This window comes from Portunus trituberculatus, chromosome 37 (genome assembly GCF_017591435.1).
Source record: "Portunus trituberculatus isolate SZX2019 chromosome 37, ASM1759143v1, whole genome shotgun sequence".
Lineage (NCBI taxonomy): Eukaryota > Metazoa > Arthropoda > Malacostraca > Decapoda > Portunidae > Portunus > Portunus trituberculatus.
The window spans coordinates 10,485,663-10,506,171 of NC_059291.1; the positions used below are offsets into that span (position 1 = coordinate 10,485,663).

Genomic DNA, 20,509 nt, shown 5'->3' on the forward strand with positions numbered 1-20,509 from the left:
CTCTCTCTCTCTCTCTCTCTCTCTCTCTCTCTCTCTCTCTCTCTCTCTCTCTCTCTCTGTTATTAGGAAATGTTAGCTACATGTTCATCGTATCTGTTTGTTGTCGCTTTCGTTATTAGTTTCAAGGTTTCGCATTTCATCCTATTTTTCTATTATCATTCACGTCAATCTTTCGTAAATTTCTTTATGTGCGTTCCTCGTACTTCTTGACGTGTGCTGTTCATAATTCAAACGCTGCTACATTATTGCTGGAGGGAAAACACGCACAGGCTGAAATATATATATACGTAAAATATATGGTGGAAAAAGACAGGTGACATTCACACACACACACACACACACACACACACACACACACACACACACACACACACACACACGCACATGGATCATTTGATAGATTAAAAATATGGATCGGTATAGAAAGGCAGATGGAGAGATAGAAATTTAGGCAGAAATACTAATTGAGAGAGAGAGAGAGAGAGAGAGAGAGAGAGAGAGAGAGAGAGAGAGAGAGAGAGAGAGAGAGAGAGAGAGAGAGAGAGAGAGAGAGAGAGAGAGAGAGAGAGAGAGAGAGAGAGAGAGAGAGAGAGAGAGAGAGAGAGAGAGAGAGAGAGCATAGACAAACAGATGCATGCAGACAAATATATTTCATGCATTCCAACTCTCTCAAAAATAAGACAGATAAATCAATCATTCACCGCAAACACCACTTCAAATAAAATGATGAACCACATTTGATACCACGCATGCGATCATCTCAATCACGAAACAACAAAGTGAACTAACAACAATCCAAATTACAAACCCTAACAACACACACACACACACACACACCACAACTGTTTTTAAAGGTTATAGACAATATTTCCAGGATTTTGTAGAGTTCCTCCTGTAATCAACGTAAAAATCATATTCCTCATTCCTATAGGACCATAAGATTACCTCTGAAAACACTCGTAATAACAACTAAAGCTTATGGAAGTAATGGACGTGTGTGGCTCAAGTGTTTAACTCCTTCAGTACCGGGACACATGTCTAACCTTGAGATTTGTGTATGATTAGACCATTTCATTGACATTAGGAAGGGTTTATTAAGGTCAGAAGATTAATGGCCACAGTCTTCACTATCTTAATCTCCCAAATGAGTTTCTGAAGCTGTATTAAATCACCAAATAGTAAGCAGAATGAATATGGAAACGCGTCATTGTACTAAAAGGCTTAAGAATACGGTCCACACACACACACACAGACACACACACACTTACACTTCACGTCAAGGCGCAGTGTGTTGGAAGCTGAGGTACCGACGGCATTGTGTGCAAGACAAGAGTACCGCCCCGCCTGCGCCCTCACCACCTTCTGCAGGACGAGACTCTGGTTGCTGACGATGATCCCCGCAGAGACGTTGTGTGCCAGAGGGGCGTCCTGTGGGAGGCGGTGAAGGAGGCGGTGAAGGAGGTGGTGTGAGAGATGGTGTAAGAGGTAAGAATTCATTTTGTTGTAGGAATTTAGTGGGAATTTCTCTCTCTCTCTCTCTCTCTCTCTCTCTCTCTCTCTCTCTCTCTCTCTCTCTCGTCCTTCCGTCCTCTTCTTTGTAACTTCCTATTCTTTTACTCTGATTCCATTTATCAATATGTTGCATTTTTTTCATTTTCTCTTCCTCTCCTCCCTCGCCCTTCATTTCTACATCCCTCATTTTTCATTTCGTTTGCCTTTTCTCCTTCCTCTTCCTCCTCCTCCTCCTCCTCCTTCTCCTCCTCCTCCTCCTCCCCATCCTCCTCCTCCTGCATTTCTATCCTCTATCTCCCCTTTTGCCATTTCTCACCGTTTATATATACTCTCTCTCTCTCTCTCTCTCTCTCTCTCTCTCTCTCTCTCTCTCTCTCTCTCTCTCTCTCTCTCTCTCTCTCTCTGACCCTTCTCAATCTTTTCCTTTGACATCTTTTCCTCTCCTCTCTCTTTTTCTCTATTTCTCTTTTCTTGGCTGCAAACCACTTGCTGTCTACACTTTTGCTTCCCTCTTATCCCTCTTTCTTTCTCTCTTTCTTTCTTTCTTTTTCTTCTTTATTTCTCCTATTTTTCTTATCTTTCTTTTCCTTTCCTCAGTCCGTTTAACTGTTTTCTCTCTCTCTCTCTCTCTCTCTCTCTCTCTCTCTCTCTCTCTCTCTCTCTCTCTCTCTCTCTCTCTCTCTCTCTCTCTCTCTCTCTCTCTCTCTCTCTCTCTCATATTGTGTCTCACATACTTTTTATATTTTCACCACATTCCATTTCAACGTTCTATCACTTTTGTTCTTCCCTTAGTCCTTCATTCCTCCCCCTCTTTCCTCCTTTTCTTTCTTTTACCTCTCATTTAATCCAACTCCTTTATTACTCTTCCTCTACTTCCGTCCTTCCTTCGTTCCTTCATTTCGTTTTTCTGCTCCTTCCATCCATCTTTATCCTCCTTCGCTTTTCTTTTTCTTTTTACTTTGTTCCTTCATTTTCCTCCTTATCTGCTTTCCTGCTTGATTAATTCCTTTCTCCCTGTTTTATTTTTTTTTCTCTTTATCAAATAATACGTTGTTTTCGTGGCGCTTTAAATGAATGAGTGAGTGAATGCATGACTGAAAATAATGTTGTTTTTCAGTCTATCTCTTCATTCATTTGTCAGTCAATCTATGAGAACTGGAACATCAACGTAGCCTTTTTTATCCTGGCTTTTTTCTATTCTTTCGCTACAGTCACTCTTACCTAATACATATTCTCTCTTTCAGTCCATCAATCTATCAATCAAAAATTATTCCTACCCTCTCTCTCTCTCTCTCTCTTTCCCAACATTGCTAACAACATACCCACCTACTTAACCCACCTATCTATTCATTTAACCATCTCCACCTATGTATCCATTTGGCCAACTACCCACCTTCCTTAATTCCTCCCTCTTTCCCTCTTAACAAAACCTACCCACCTACCCACTTACCTACCCACCTACTAATCCAGCCAACCCTTCTTCAAACCTTACCCTTTCTCCCTCCTAAAATACCACTAACTATCTATTCATCTAGCCAGCCAGCCAATCCTTCTTCAAATCTCTTTCCTAACATACCATTGTCTATTCATCCCCCCAGCCAGCCAACCCTTCTTCAAATCCTAACCTTTCTCCTTCCTAATATACCACTATCTATTCAGCTACCCAGCCAGACAGACAACCCTCCCTCAAACAATCCCTATCTCCGTCCTACTCACGTTATGCTTCCACGTCACTCTGGTCACTGGCGGGTTGGCGTCAATGGTACACTCGAAATACACGTCATCGCCTTCCTTGATGTTGGACCAGTCGAGGGAGGAACCGAAGCTACTCCAGGCAGAGGGGAGGTCTGTTTGGAGAGATGAGGAGGTGGTGGTGGTGGTGGTGGTGGTGGTGGTGGTGGTGGTGGTGGTGGAGGGGTTGAGAGCAGAAAGGATTACGAGAGACCGAAGAAATATTGGATAGAGTTTTACGAGTTAAGAACCAGAGACCAGAGAATAGAGAGAGAGAGAGAGAGAGAGAGAGAGAGAGAGAGAGAGAGAGAGAGAGAGAGAGAGAGAGAGAGAGAGAGAGAGAGAGAGAGAGAGAGAGAGAGAGAGAGAGAGAGAGAGAGAGAAATAAACAACAAAACAACTTAACTATTCAATCTCAGTTTCTCTCTCTCTCTCTCTCTCTCTCTCTCTCTCTCTCTCTCTCACACACACACACACACACACACACACACACACACACACACACACACACACACACACACACACACACACACACACACACACACACACACACACACACTCTTTCCCTATATCTCAACCTTCCCTTTCCTATATATCCCAACACACGTGCATCTCCCCTCTCCCTTACATCCCGAGGCATCACCTACTAAATCCCAATCCCCCTTTTCTGCTATTCTTTTTCCTGCAGGTGGGAGGAGACTCACAGTGGACGGCAAGGTAGTGGGAGGCGGAGAGTGTCGTGTTGGGGGAGGCGGTGAAGGCAGTGCAGTTGATAATACTCCCGTCGTCTTTACGTCCTGGAATGAACAGCAGGCGACTTCTTGTGATGTTCCCTCCCTCCAGCGTCTGTGCGAGGTGAGAAATGGAGGTTTAGGCATGCAAAATGATACTAAAAAGGTGTTCGTTTGTGTGAAATTAATGTAGTATAATTATTTTGATTACCTTGTTACTTTTTTTTATATTCCCTCCTTCAAGCGTTTGTGTGAAGTGAGAAACGGAGAGACGGGGATAAGATAGCAAAGATGTACGAAAAAAGGTACTTATTAGTGTATCAGATTGCCATATTCTAATTATTTTGCTCTTGTTGTTGTTTTCTTGATGTTCCCTTCTTCCAGTGTCTGCGCAAGATGAGAAGCGGAGAGATAGGGATAAGAAATGGATACAAAATAAGGTGTCTGTGAGTGTACCAAATTACCATATTTTAATTGTTTTGCTTATTTTGTTATTTTCGTCGTGTTTTCGCAAGGTTTGGGGTAAAATCTTGTCAGAATGCAATATAAAATGAAGGTGTACGAGGTTATTCAGTCCACACGTGGCAGTCGCTGTGTAAGGTTTGTTGGTGGATGACTGGAGAGTGAGTGAAGATGACTAGCTGTGGTGAAAAGGAGTGAAAAGGATATAACTTGTGAAGATGACTCGTGATAGTGGCGAAGGTGATTCTTGGTGACTGAAGATGATTAGCTGTGGTGAAAATGAGTGAAGAGGATAACTTGTGAAGGTGACCCGTGAAAGTGATTTAGAGTTGACTTGTAAGAGCAAATTGAAACGATGGTGAGGGTGACTGATGGTGTCTAGTGATGGTGATGACTAAGGGAGGTAACTGAAGAAAAGGATTGGAGAGCATGATTAGTGATGGTGCCCTGATGAAAGTAACTCATGAATACAAATGGTGAGGATGAGTCTTAATGAACTGTTTCCTGTGAGAATTACTGGTGAAGCTGAGTCGTGATATTGATTAGTGGTGTAAACGTAATAATGCAAGGCCCTCCAAAGTCTCATTTTCATTTTTTATTCCAGTAGAATCGTCTCTCTCTCTCTCTCTCTCTCTCTCTCTCTCTCTCTCTCTCTCTCTCTCTCTCTGGATTCTTTTATCATCCTCATTGTCGCACACTTTGATATCCTTCGCTCGTCTTCCTCCTGCATCTGTTTTCCTCTCTCTCTCTCTCTCTCTCTCTCTGTGTGTGTGTGTGTGTGTGTGTGTGTGTGTGTGTGTGTGTGTGTGTGTGTGTCTATCTGTCTGTCTGTCTGTCTCACCTTCCCTCCTTCTCATCCTCTTCATCTCCGCACCACACACAACTCATCCCACTCCGACGGGAAGTTTGCACCTTTGTCTTGCATCAGGTGTTGAGTGACCCCAGCTGGAGCCCCACCACCCTGACCTGCTTGCCTGACCAACTCACTGACTTGCAAGCTCTTGACGAGTTAGCGCTGACCTCAGACTCTAACCGTCGTATTCTGGAACATTTCTGCTGACAACCACCCTGACTACTTTAAAAGATACACGTGTTATTAAGGGTGTTTTGTAAGTCTCTAGTGAAAAATTAACCTGCATTCTACATTTTTAACAGGAGGAACACTTTCGGGAGCTCAGTTAATCACCTTTTGGCCTCTGCAAATAGTCATGGTGAGAGAAATAAGCGTTTCTGAACACTGGCCGCTTAACTTGCACTAACTACCATATTTGATTAACTTTTACACCTGCCTCTCATAGATGGCGCTGCTGTGAGGAGCGTGAGTGATTGACTTCATTACCGCTACGTTCTCTTTCTCTCGCTGTTGGAAGTGTAAAGTTAAGCAAGACTCTCTTCCCTCCTCAGTCACTCGGTTCCGGTTCCGACTTGGGATGTGTTGTGAGATTGGCTCGGGTGTTTCATGGATGCAGACATAAAGTTTCCAGTTTCCAGTCGTGTGTCTCCGTATTTAGAGATGAATGCGTGTGTGTTCAGGTGTTGCGAGCTTGGAAAAGGTGACTACTGGCTGTCTGGTAAAATCTCAGTAACAATTTCTACAACTTGATTGAAAAGCCTCTTACAGTATCTGCATCGCTATATACACCCTCATTCCCCCTCCCACACCTCCCATGTTATAGTTATAGCGGAGTGACTGAATGACTGCCAGCGAGGATGTCTGGTATGATCTCGGTAACAATCGTAAGAACTTTGTTGTCCCTTCACGGTGTCTGTGTCGCTATATATTACCCATACATGTTTTATTCTCTTAGGTTTAAAGGGATCTGTTATGACCTCAGTAACAATCACTAGAATTTGATCAAGAGTCCTTATTCTGTCTTCTACGGTGCCTGCGTCTCCATACATTCCCCATACTCCTCCCATCTTCTGCGACGTGATACCAGATAACAAGATGGCGTGTATTGAGCTTACCTGTTTGCCTAATTGGCTTACTCGGACGCTAAATGCAGCCAATTTTGCGTCCATTGTACATTTGAGTATATGGAGTGTAGATGACGGTGCCTCACCAAGCATCAGGAATGCCTCACTGTGACATCTGTGTGGGTTGCCGCGTGAAGAGGACGTGTGGACGTGTTGTACTGTACCTCGGCAACACAGCGGCCTCCCCACGTGACGGCTCCATGGTACTGGTCACCTAAGACCGACACTGGCTGGTACTGACCGTGACTGACTGGTACTGCCCATGACTGGCACTGACCATGACTGGTACTGACCGTGACTGGCAATGACCATGACTGGTACTGACCGTGACTGACTGGTACTGACCGTGACTGGTACTGACCGTGACCTCGGCCTGAGGGAGGGGGGGCCGCTGACCTATCCTCCAAGTGACGGCGGGGGGAGGGCGGGCCCCCACCACCTCACACTCGGCGGTGTATTGGCGGCCGGCCACCAGGGGCGCCTCGGGAACTTGGCTGAGGTGTACGCTGAGGGGCGGCACTGCGGGAGAGGCGGCAAGGCGTCAATAACGGACAGCAGGCGGTGCTGAGGGTGCTCACTGCTCAGCAACCAGTATGGATGGCAAAAAGATTACCGGCCCACAGAATCACGAAAATGAATCACTCATATGCATTGCTGCCGCTTTAAAGCCATAAAGGCAAGCCATAAAGCACCACAGAGCACACCTGAATACCAGTACTGCACTAATATACATACTTTGATATCACAGCAATAGCATAAAATATATCCAACCATTAATAAACCACCAACAAAAAAGTATTATCTTGAAGCCTCACCGACTGATACCTTTACTCAACAACGTAAAAAAAAAAATAGCTCTATGGAAAGTGGAAGCACCATTTACCAAAGGAAGAGCTGGAGAACAGAAGGAAAAGCAGGAAGAGGAGGAAGAGAAAATGATGAGAAGCAGGTCAGGCGACACTCACGACTCATGTCAATGGCCACTGCGAGCGAGACGGGTGAGGTGATGTTGTTGTTGGACGCCTCGCAGGTCAGCACCAGGTGGAGGTGGTGACGCCGCAGAGGACCAAGCGTTAGGACGTTATGCGGCTCCTCCAGCTCCGGTGGCGGCTCCTGCGTCCTCCTGGCGGCGGTGAGGGACAGGTTGGCTGCCTCGGGGGAGGTGGTGGTGTTCTCTACGTCCACCTCCTCAGCGTCACTTTCCATGCTGGCGTCCAGGAGGCGTGTGCCCGAGTGCCACGACACCTGAGGGCGCGGCGACCCTGACGGACGAGCAGAGGAGCGTGTTAAACAAAATGACCCTTCTACTATACTACTGCTTCTGTTGCTGCTGCTGCTGCTGCTGCTGCTACTACTACTATTACTACTACTTCTATGTACTGGTACTACTACTGCAACTACTACTACTGCTGCTACTGCTGCTGCTACTGCTGCTGCTGCTGCTGCAACAGCAACAACAACTGCTGCTGCTACTGCTGCTGCTGCTGCTGCTGCTGCTGCTGCTGCACTGCTGCTGCTGCTGCTGCTGCTGCTGCTGCTGCTGCTGCTGCTGCTGCTGCTACTACTGCTGCTACTACTACTACTACTACTACTACTACTGCTGCTGCTGCTGCTGCTACTACTACTACTACTACTACTACAAAAAATAACCAACCTAGCCACCCACCATACTACTACTACTACCACCACCATTCTCACAACCACAAATACAACACCATCCACCACAACAACTACCACCACCATCACCACCACCACCACTAATACCACCAACAAATCCACTATACCGCTAAAATCATTACCCTTGCGCCCACCACCACCACCACCACCACTACTACCACCAGCACCACCACCTACGTTAATCCCTGACACAATCCCCTCGATCAGTCCCCTCACACCCACTCCCTCCATAAAGCTGCAGCCAATCCGGGAGTAGGGGAGGCAGCACGTACCCCCCCGGGCGATACAGGTGAGGTGCACAGTCTGCCCCTCCAGGTAAGGCCCCACCTGCGTGACGGAGGCGCGGCCGGGGGATACCAGACGGCTCTCCTTCCCCTCCACTTGTATTTCTACTCTCTCTGGAGGCTCTGAAGGGGAGAAATGATGGGTAGGTGTTATATGTGTGGAAAGAGAGAGAGAGAGAGAGAGAGAGAGAGAGAGAGAGAGAGAGAGAGAGAGAGAGAGAGAGAGAGAGAGAGAGAGAGAGAGACTCTAATCAAATGCAAACAATGTAGACATACCTTAGGAACACTATATTCCACACACACACACACACACACACACACACACACACACACACACACACACCAACAACACAACGTAAGATAAAATGGACTAAAACCAGCGAAATATATGAACAAAAAATTATGAAAAAAACACCAAACCAAAAAGAAGATAAAATAAAAAAAAAAAGAAACAAGAAAACAAATCACCAGGAGATCCCACACACACACACACACACACACACACACACACACACACACACACACACACACACACACACACACACATAAAAAACAACAACAACAATAAATCATACAATAAATCTCATTCTCTCTCTCTCTCTCCTGTTTTCCGCCACCACCATTCTGATATTCCTTAATAACAGAGGATTTAAGTTCCCCCTCAGGAAGACACACGTAGCTAGAGCGAGAGCGAGAGAGAGAGAGAGAGAGAGAGAGAGAGAGAGAGAGAGAGAGAGAAGACTGGGGCAGCAGCTGTTAGCCTAATTTCCTCTGCTCACCGGAATAATAAATTAGTCCACCTGAATCCTCCTACGTTCTCTTTCACCCTCTTACTCCTACTCCCCGTTTTCTTTGCCACTTCCCATCCCAGCATCCATTCTATACTCTATTTCTCGTTTTCTCCTCTCGTTCCCTTGCTCTATCCGGTGTTTCAGTGCTTTCTTTTCGCCCCCCAGCCTCCGTTTCAATTTTCCTATCCTCGCTCTCTTGTCCTCTCCACGTTTTCATTCCAATTGGAGCGTGTGTGCGCGGCTCCAGCACCTCCTTGGCGGCCTCCTTGTCGTTGGTGGGAGAATTTCTGTCCGTGCTTTCATTACAGCCAGTAGCGAGGCCCTGAAGAGGTTGTGAGGCTGTGAGGTTGTGATGGTGTAAGGCTGTAAGAGTGTGAGGGTGTTCCAGCTTCTTGTTCTTGTTGTTCCTGTTTTTTCTCTCTCTCTCTCTCTCTCTCTCTCTCTCTCTCTCTCTCTCTCTCTCTCTCTCTTCTTCTTCTTCTTCTTCTTCTTCTTCTTCTTCTTCTTCTTCTTCTTCTTCTACTACTACTACCACTACACCTGTGGTGCGGTAGATAAGGTGGTGAGCGTGGGATCGGGCAAACGTCCACGCGTAGCGAACACATGACTAAGGACAGAATGAGGAAGAAAGAAAAAAAGAAAAGAGGGCGGTTTTTATATCAAAGAAGGTCATAAGTGGAATAGAGGTGGAAAGATAAAACACTTTGCCATTAAACACTTTGTCATTTGTCGAGTGGTTTAAAGTTACCTACGTGTCACCATGATACCCAGGCTCTAGGTCTAGGTGGTTACACCCAAGATGAGCTTGGGTGGAGATATGGGACCTAATATGGGTACCACTATAAATAAAATTGCCTGCGCCACTAATGGGCGGAAGCTGAACAGCGCTTCCTACATACTCTTCAAGTGTGCCTACAGGCGCTATAGGCCTTACGGTAAAAAAAAAAAAATCATCACCGGTACTACGCACTACTACTATTACAACTACTTTTTCATCCATATTTGATTTATTAACTTTAACATACACACACACACACACACACACACACACACACACACACACACACACACACACACACACACACACACACACACACACACACACACACACACACACACACACACACACACACACACACACACACACACACACACACACACACACACACACACACACACACACACATATCCTGGTATGTAAATGAGACGGGCTATCTTTACACTCACTGTCCTTCCAGATGGGCGATCCTGACCACAGCTGGTGCAGGGGAGGAGAGAGAGAGAGAGAGAGAGAGAGAGAGAGAGAGAGAGAGAGAGAGAGAGAGAGAGAGAGAGAGAGAGAGAGAGAGAGAGAGAGAGAGAGAGGGAGGTGAAGAGGAGTAGAGAAGCAAAGGGGGCGAGGACTGGGGGAGACACAAAAGCTGAGGAGAGTGTAGAATTAAAGTGAGGTAGGAGAAAGAGAAAGGGGGAGATAAGAGAAACTGGGGAAGACAAAAAGGTAAATGAAAGATTGTGGGGAGAGACACTTGGAATAAAGATGAGGTGTAGGTTGAGGAGGTCAGGGTGAAGGGGAGATAGAAGGGGGAGGAGGATCAGATATGGAGAGGAAAGGAGGGATAAGAAGAAGGGATGAGATAGGGAAATGAATGAAGTGGAGAGTAAGCAAGGTCTGGTTAGAGAAAGGGAAGGGAAACAGGATAAGGGAAAAGGAGCTTCAGAAAGGGAGAGGAAAAAAGGCACATGGTTAAGGACGGAATGAGAAAGAAAGAAAAGAAAAGAGGAAGGTTTTTATATCAAAGAAGGTCATAAGTGGAACAGAGGTGGAGAAGAGAGAGAGAGAGAGAGAGAGAGAGAGAGAGAGAGAGAGAGAGAGAGAGAGAGAGAGAGAGAGAGAGAGAGAGAGAGAGAGAGAGAGAGAGAGAGAGAGAGAGAGAGAGAGAGAGAGAGAGAGAGAGAGTAGAAAATATATGAAGAAAAATAAGCAAACATGGGTGAAAAAAAGGTTAAAAGCCAAACACACACACACACACACACACACACACACACACACACACACACACACACACACACACACACACGAAAAAGAAATAAAGAGATAATACAATAGACAAATGTATGAAGAGAAAAAAAAACAAGTTGAGGAATCGATAAAGAAAAGGAAGATAGGAATTCTACAAACGTACATACTGACAGACACATACCAAGACACAAACCAAGATAATGAAAAAAAAAAAAAAACATATACAGACAGACAGACAGACACACACAGACACAGATACACAGACACCATCGCACACCAAAAAGTAATCCCAAACACAAATAAGCTGTCATGAATAGATATGTGAGCTGACAAACACACAGGAAAAGATCAACAGTGGGAGAAGGAAAAGAAAAGACCATTATAATGAGAGAGAGAGAGAGAGAGAGAGAGAGAGAGAGAGAGAGAGAGAGAGAGAGAGAGAGAGAGAGAGAGAGAGAGAGAGAGAGAGAGAGAGAGAGAGAGAGAGAGAGAGAGAGAGAGAGAAGAGTGAAAGATACCGCTAAAATAAAGAACGAAAGAAATATAAAAGAGAAAGACACAAATAGAACCTTAAAAAAAAGACAGAAAAATAAAAGTGAAAAAGGGAGAAAGAAAGAAAGTAAAAATATGGACAGCTACACACACAATAAAGGAATACGTACAGTAGTACACCACTCTCACACACACAAAAAAAAAAGGAAGAAAAAGAAGAAAAGAAAAACAGTTGCAGAAATACAAAAAAAGAAAGGCACAGAAAAGACGAGGAAAATATCGAAATGGAAGGAAAAAGAGAGAAAAAAGAATAAACTGAAGCATTCCAACACACACACACACACACACACACACACACACACACACACACGTACCAACCACCGTCAGATTCACTCTCGTCGTTTTAGTGGGCTGGTGTCGGAAGTCAACCCGGCACGTGTACAGTCCCTTATCCTCGTCCTTGAGCCGACTCACGCGCAGCACCACCCTGGGCCCTGCCACCTCCAGCCTCGCTCTGTCGCCGACCCTGCCGTCATCCCACCACAATCGCGGCCTGTCCACCGTCACCAGGTTCTCGTCTTCGCCTTCGCCAGTCTTTATAAGAACTTCCTCTTCATCCTCCGTTTCTTCTTCTTTCTTGTTTCCCTTCTTTTCTTCTTCTTCTTGTTCATATCTCTCCTTCCCTGCGTCCGTCTGTCCATTCTGGTGGTTGAAGCAAAGGGAGGTGTCGTGTTAAGTGACTGACTGACAGATTGTAAGTAAAGGTATGCGGACGAATAGGAGGAATCAGAGCACATTGAGTGACGGACAAGTAGGGGAATTAACAGAGATTCACGTTGACTGACAGCTGGACAAGTAGATAGATCGATGGACACTGAAGGAGAGGTGTTGGGAGCCAGAGGTATGAGGTATCGAAACAGACAGGTAGAATAAAACAGGAATTTACGTAGATAGACAGACAGATAAACAGAAACATAAAAAGACAGGAATTAAGTGGAGAGACAAGCAGATAGACATGGTGGACGTTGGAAGAGAAACAAACAGACAGGTAGATAGGAAGGTTTAGATATAGCGATAGCAGGGAAAATCTGATATGTTGTGCTAATCTGCTTGTTGACAACGACACGTCACAAACTTTTAAACAAAATGTCATTACCTCAGTTTCAGTCTCCGCTGCCACCACCACCATCACCACCAGCATCACTACCACTGCCACCATCCCCACCACCACCACCACTACCATCATTACCACTGCAACTACCACCTTCTCTCTCTTTGACTGATGTAAATGCGTAGATATCTGCTTTGTTGTATCAAAAATGGTAATGATGATGATGATAATAGTAAGAATAATAATCATACGTTTAATAATAATATTCTCTCTCTCTCTCTCTCTCTCTCTCTCTCTCTCTCTCTCTCTCTCTCTCTCTGTCTGTCTGTTTGTATCTCTCTCTTTCTCTACATAAATCTATGGGCCTGTACTCTTTTTATTTCGTGTATGTAGGAGGGACCAAAGAGGCGAAATTCCCAATGTTTACAAGAGTGTTTGTGTGACGAGGAGGCGACGTGCATATACTGCTATAACAACATCTACTACTACTACTACTACTACTACTACTACTACTACTACTACTACTACTGCTACTATTACTAACATTACTACTACTACTACTACTACTACTACTACTACTACTACTACTACTACTACATACTACCACCACTACTGGTACCGCCTAGCAGCTTCGTGGTTCCCTAGTGGAATGGCGGCGGAAGGGAAGAGCAACACGGTATATAGAATTATTAATATCGTGAGTTTCTTCGGTGGAGTGCATTCTGTCAAAAGACTTGTTGTGGCGCAGGTTATCCCTTCTTTGAAAAACTCGCTCAAATTCAATTACAGTCTACCTCTTTGTCTGTTTGAGCGCCTGTCTCTCTGTCTATCTGTCTGTCTGTCTGTCTGTCTATCCATCTGTGTGTCTGTCTGTCTATTTGTTTCTGCGTGTTTGAAAGTCGTGCTGGCTGAGATAATGTCTATTTCTGTCTGTCTCTCAGTTCAAGTATAAAATCAATATCTTTGCCTGGACTAGCTTTGTAAAGTAACGTGTCTGAAGAGTCTTGCACCAAGTCAATCATGTTAGTTAAAATGCTTCTGACAAATATATGTTTCAAATGTCTTTAGTGTTTCAATATCGTGTTGGGTCGGAGAAATATGTTTGTTTCTGTTAGGAGGTTGTGTTGTCTGCTTTCCTGTCTACATGCCTGGTGGTCTGTCTGTGTGTCCATATCTTTGTATGTTTGTCTATCTGAACTATATATCTTCTGTCTGTGTGATTTTGTCTGTTTCCTTCTACGTGGTTAGCTGAATGTCTGTTTGCTTGTTTTCCTGTCTGAACTTGGCAACTGGATGTGCATCTCTTTGTGTGCCTGTCTGTACTGCTCGCTAATTGGTGAATATCTGTGTATATGGATATCTGTCTAAATGGCTTGCTGACTAAGTGTATGCTCCTGTCTAAACGACTAGTTATATGTTTTTCTTCATTTATACTAGCCTATCTGAATGGTCTGTTGATTGGATAGATGTCTGCCTGTCTAAATACCTCTACTTATCTACCTTTCGTTTGTCTGTCCCTCCTATTTGAACGTCTTGCTGGCTGGTAATATATCCATTTCTTTCCAATTGATTAGTTGTATGCTTGTCTCTCCGTCTCTCCGCGTACTTGAGGGAATTGGTGACTGGTTAGACGTCAATTTCTGTCTAAGTACGTAATTATCTGCTTATTTTTCTGCCTGTCCACGAATCTCAACGACTTGCTGATTCGGTGTATTTCTGAGCTACCAACTGTCTGCCTGCTTATCATTCAGTTCACGCATCAAAACACAGCAGTGGATATCATAAAAGTGTGAGCAGCTCGTTGTCACCACTGGTCACAGATAGACGCGGCAATGTTCGCTATGGAACTCTGAATGTGGTGTCTCCCAACGAAATAAGGTTTTTTTTTTCCCGCTTTTTTACTTTTCAACTCTACTTTTTTTCTTTTGTTGAGGAGGGGAGACGGAGAAGGGAAAGACAAGAGAAGCAATTAAGTAAGCCTCTTATTTTTTTCTTTCAAACTCTTTTACCCTTGGGCCTTTGTGTCAGCCTCTTTCAAACGTGCAAAAGTACTCGTTGACAGACAAGACAATATCAAGGAAGGGGTATCGAGGTGCCTAGGTCTTGAAAGATGTAAATTTGTCGACACGAAATGACTCCCTTCTCCTTCACTTTTTTTTTTTTTTAAAGAAGAATGTTTTTTTAAGTGGTGTAGTTAAAGAGACCATTTCACATGCAAAAAAAAGAAAGAAAGACAGCAAGACTACCACCACTATTAAAACTGTAACCTGGTATTCCTTTCAATCTTTCATGGGTGTGGGAATTAAAAGTACTTATTCATCACCAACTATTATAATTTCCCTCAATTTACAGAAGGAAGACGCTAAAGATGCACTCAGGACAAAGAGGGAGAGTTTAGAAGCACCCAAGGAGGACATAGAGGTGATGGGCGTGACAGAAGCAGCAGACTAAGTAAGGTGTACAAAAACATTTGGTGTGGAGCCCTCTAGCTGAACAAAACAGGAGAAGAAGAATATTTTTTTCCTCCCTTTTTTCTTTAGTTTGTGCAGCTCTAACCTATTTCTATTTACGTTCACAGTAAAAACGAGACAGCCAGACAGCTCTACTAGTACCCAACGAATGGAACGTTTGGTTGTGTTTTTGTGTGTATTCTTGTGAGTTTTGGTGTGTTTGTTATAGTTTTTACAGCTCTCGACAAGCACTTTTTATACACTTGAAAACGAGACACCCATAACGTTAGGGAGACAGACAGACAGCCACCATCAGTACCAATTCAATAGAAGGTGAGTGTGAGTGTGTGAGTGCAAGACGTCTTGTTACGGTGAGAATGGATAAAAAGTATAAGCAGGATAGGGAGGATAAATAGCGTTCCTGGAAGTACAACGCTGAGGAGATACAAGGGAATTTAGAAAGTTAATTAGAGTAGAAGAAAAAATTCAGAAGGAAGAGAGCATAAATAGGGTACAGGGCCGAGAGGGTAATAGCGAGATAAGACGTCTGAGTCAAGCGAAATAAGAAGTAAGAATCATAAAGAAGATTCCTTGAAGTACAATGTCTTTGGATTATAAGCGAATTAAGACAGCTCATTAATTAAGGAAAAGGATGAAACAGGAAGCACAGAGGTGATAAGGAACACAAATGACATTACTTGGAATTGTAGTTGCAAAATAAGCTAAATAAAGTTAACTAAGGACACAAAAGAAGTAAGAAGGATAAAGAATATAAGAATGATTAAAAAAAAAAAAACATTCATCTACTTACAAAAACAAGGTGAAACAAACATAATAAGACGTTCAGTCACAAAAGACCAAGGAGGGAAAACAAGAAGCGAAAGATTTTGTGGTCTATTGCACGGTCTGATCTGCAAGAAAAATCACAAAAGAGGAAAGATGAGGGTGAAGAAAAAAAGAAATGAGAAGCGCAAGGAAAGTAGGGGATATAAAAGCCATTTCTCCATGAAAAATGACTGGGGAAAATAAGGAAAATAAAGAAAGAAAAGGAACACACGAGGGGATAGTTACTGGAAAAAGGGCGAGGAATGACTTGCAGGAAAAAAAAAGAAGTGAGGGGAAAACTTAAAGGGAAAAAATGAGACAGGTTCACGGAATGAGGGACCGAGGGATGAGGGAAAAGTACCTGCTCGCAGAAGGAGGCATTGAAGTGCAGGTAAAATGGGTGCACCTGAGGGTGTGGCCAGGTGAAAAAAACAGGTGAGCGAGAAGGAAAAAAAAAAAAAACTAAGCTTATTGAGAATCTCATCTGACGGGACATATAATGCTGACAGAGAGAGAGAGAGAGAGAGAGAGAGAGAGAGAGAGAGAGAGAGAGAGAGAGAGAGAGAGAGAGAGAGAGAGAGAGAGAGAGAGAGAGAGAGAGAGAGAGAGAGAGAGAGAGAGAGAGAGAGAGAGAGAGAGAGAGAGAGAGAGAGAGAGAGAGAGAGAGAGAGAGAGAGAGAGAGAGAGAGAGAGAGAGAGAGAGAGAGAGAGAGAGAGAGAGAGAGAGAGAGAGAGAGAGAGAGAGAGAGAGAGAGAGAGGAGATATAAACTATGAAACAGATTCTAATACAAAAAAGCACAATAGTCAAATAATAACGATAAAAATTGTAAAGACGATTATAATGTTAAAAATAGTGGAAATAGTTATGGTCATAGTTCCCTGACGCCAGTGTTATGCACAAGCTGGTGGTAGTAGTAGTAGTGGTGGTGGTGGTGGTAGTAGTAGTAGTAGTAGTGGTGGTGGTAGTGGTAGTGGTGGTGGTGGTGGTGGTGGTGGTGGTGGTGGTGGTGGTGGTGGTGGTGGTGGTAGTAGTGGTGGTGGTGGTGGTGGTGGTGGTGGTGGTGGTGGTGGTGGTGGTGGTGGTGGTGCAGTAGTGGTGGTGGTGTAGTAGTAGTGGTGGTAGTAGTAGTAGTAGTAGTAGTAGTAGTAGTAGTAGTAATGATAATAGTAATAATAATAATAATAATAATAATAATAATAATAATAATAATAATAATAATAATAATAATAATAATAATAATAATAATAATAATAATAATAATAATAATAATAATAATAATAATAATAATAATAATAATAATAATAATAATAATAATAATAATAATAATAATAATAATAATAATAATAATAATAATAATAAATATACACACATAAGCCTCTAAGCAGATTATCAGAGAGAGAGAGAGAGAGAGAGAGAGAGAGAGAGAGAGAGAGAGAGAGAGAGAATTCCCAGACGTGAATGAAACGTAAAGAAAACGAAAAGGTAGTTAGTGAAACGTGAACGAAACCTTGTGAGATAAGTGAAGCCGTAAGTTAAAGAAGCTCACACACACACACACACACACACACACACACACACACACACACACACACACCTAAGCTAAAGAGTTACAGGGAAATTAGAGAGAATATATGTATGAAGTGTTTTCGTAAATCTTGTGTGTGTGTGTGTGTGTGTGTGTGTGTGTGTGTGTGTGTGTGTGTGTGTGTGTGTGTGTGTGTGTGTGTGTGTGTGTGTGTGTGTGTACGTATGCGGGTGGAAGGACAGTAAACAAGGGGGAGGAAGTTAAGCAAACACACACTATTAAAACGAAATAATCCTGCCGTATAAGCACACAGGATTAGAGAGAGAGAGAGAGAGAGAGAGAGAGAGAGAGAGAGAGAGAGAGAGAGAGAGAGAGAGAGGCCAAATAACTTGTGTATTCGAAAGGGATGTTGATAAAAGGTCAGAGATAGGGAAGAGGAAGAGGAGGAGGAGGAGGAGGGGGAGGGGGAGGAAGACGAGGGGAGGGAGGAGGAGGAGGAGGAGGAGGAGGAGGAGGAGGAGGAGGAGGAGGAGGAGGAGGAGGAGGAGGAGGAGGAGGAGGAGAGAGGCATGGAGGAGGGAATTATTGCTGGAGGAAGATCGTAAAGAAACGGATTGGAAGGGAGGGGAAGAGAAGGGAAGGGAAAAGAAGGGAAGGGAATGGAAGGGAAAGAGGACGGAGGGAGGAAGGAAGCTGTGACAACATTGCCATAAATCTTTCAACAATTTGAAAACAATGAGTTCTTCCTTGTCCCTCTTCGTCTTTCTTTCCTTCCTTGTCTCCCTCTCTCTCCCTCTCTACCTCACCAACCCTAAATGTCATTACAATACTATTTATCCATCTGTTTTATTTATCTGTTTCTCTTTTACATTATAAGACAAGAGAGCGTCCTTTGTCTCTCGCTCTTTTCAAGGTCTTGTGGTGACTTTGACACATTTTTACTCGGGAGTATATTGCGTGGCGCTAATTAATTGTCACTTTCCAGTCTATTGCTTGTACAGTGTCGTGGCCACAAGTCGTGTAATGTCACTCATCCGATTTATTTTTTCGTGCATTTTTTTTATAAATTTTAAACCTCTTTTTTTTAAATGTTAAGAATTTGTTAGTTGTCGACTGTTTTTCGACATAATTCGCCCGTTTTTAATGTGTTTTTGCGTTATCAATTTTTTTTTCAGCTGCAAATCTGAAAACGTGACAACTGTTGTTCTTTCTTTGACATGTCTCTCTCTCTCTTGGTTTCACAGATTTTAGTTTTTTCCCCTCGTCAATCGCTAGTCCTGTGAAATGCAAAGAATTCACAATTCGTCGATTCTTGTTTTATCATAGCTGGGTCGCTTTCAATGTTTTTGGCTTTTTATTATTCCTCGAGTAAGAATCTATAATTTTTCTGATTATTTTTATGGGTTTGTTCATGACAGCGAAAATGAGTGCAAAACGTGAACGAAATTTTGAGAGGTGTTGTACGTACACTCATTGAGGAAGGCGAGGCAGCGGGACTCGTGAGGTGAATGTGAACACAGTGAGTGAGAGCCGCTGCTGCACGTCTGAAACCACCATCGCGAACATTCCCATGTTTATTTCCTCGGAGCGCGTACCCTCCTTTCCAGTCACATTTACTGTTGTGTTTTGTTCCCGCACTTCCACAAATTCTTTATAGTCTCAAACATTCATATAAAGCGTGGGAGACATACCAGCGCTCCCCTTGCACCGGTATTCTTGAAGCGCCCCATGTGAGGGACACAAAGGTTGCGGGGAACATGGAAAATATGCAGATGAAGGTGGCAAGACCATAAATATTAAAAAAAAGTGTAAAAAGCAAACCTCTTTGACTGGGTTATGGCGAGACACCCTCCTGACCGAAGGCCTCGCCCCTGGCCTGCCCTAATGAGGGACCTGCGCTTCCCTCACTCCCCTAAATAATCTGTGGCACCAGAACCTCGACTACAAGGTGACTTCAGCAATTTTGCACGAGGAGCACTCTGCAGCTCAGAACACGAAGTTGTTTTCGGCCAAATATTCGAAAATGGCTTTGGTGTTCGAAAAGTAAAGGCTGAAGCAGCAGAGTGTGGCGGCGCAGGAACACGTGCCATGCGTGATGAATATGGAGGCGCGGCTCGCTGACTTCCTCTGGCACGGGGCACATTCCGAAAAATAAAGAAATAGAATCTCGAAATAACTTCACCATGAACACTCGTAAAAGCAAAATTCTGCACCAGCAGACAGTAACAGTAACAAAATAGAGACAACTAATTCACAGCCGCTCCAAAAGTTAGTGCCAAGAAGTCCTATGTATATAATGATACTAAATAAAATATAAAATGACATAATGAACTTCTGAAATATCTTACTTTGAGAGTTCCACGAAAACCAAGAATAAGTGCGGATGTAATACTTTGAAAAAAAAAAAAAATATATAATACTGTCTTTTCTAAAATTTCGTCCTTTGAAACTGTACAGTCGAGTGCTATTGTACTCTTCTCACAGTTACAACACAAAGGACACCTTATAAAACACTCTTACATAGTATAATATGACAAAAATATGAGCAACAAAAGAAAGTAGAGGCTTCCCTTTTTCATTAGCCTTTCTTATTCACTTTTATCTCGCGCCTCCCAACCCGAACGCCCGTAAAAGGTAGAACAGCGTATTAAAAGTGTATTCTTTTATAGTGTGTGAATCCCTGGGCTTCCCATTCTCAGCGCCGAGATATAAAGAGAACAGTAAATAGAGGGGAGTGACTACGCTAAATGGCTCGCGTACAGAAACTGGGTGGAGGGAAAAATAGAAAATGGAAGAAAGGGGAGAAAATACATTACCTTTAAGGGACGGGTGGGGAGAAGAAGGGAGGTGAGGGAAAGTTGTAATAAATGTAATGGTAACGTGAATAGAGATAAGGAGAGGGAAAATTTTTGATGAGAG

At 43.5% G+C, this 20,509-nt stretch overlaps 1 protein-coding gene across 1 annotated transcript in view; it reads right to left on the minus strand.

Annotated features, from left to right (window-relative positions):
* The window catches only part of LOC123514118 (nephrin-like), a 69,182-nt gene that overhangs the window by 10,000 nt on the left and 38,673 nt on the right, over positions 1 to 20,509 (minus strand). Inside the window, exons 3-9 of the mRNA XM_045271767.1 lie at positions 12,052 to 12,379; positions 8,363 to 8,497; positions 7,379 to 7,675; positions 6,775 to 6,932; positions 3,948 to 4,089; positions 3,229 to 3,359; positions 1,269 to 1,428 (exon numbers count right to left, since the gene is read on the minus strand). Coding sequence (XP_045127702.1) covers positions 1,269 to 1,428; positions 3,229 to 3,359; positions 3,948 to 4,089; positions 6,775 to 6,932; positions 7,379 to 7,675; positions 8,363 to 8,497; positions 12,052 to 12,379 — 1,351 coding nt within the window. The remainder of the gene's footprint in view (positions 1 to 1,268; positions 1,429 to 3,228; positions 3,360 to 3,947; positions 4,090 to 6,774; positions 6,933 to 7,378; positions 7,676 to 8,362; positions 8,498 to 12,051; positions 12,380 to 20,509) is intronic.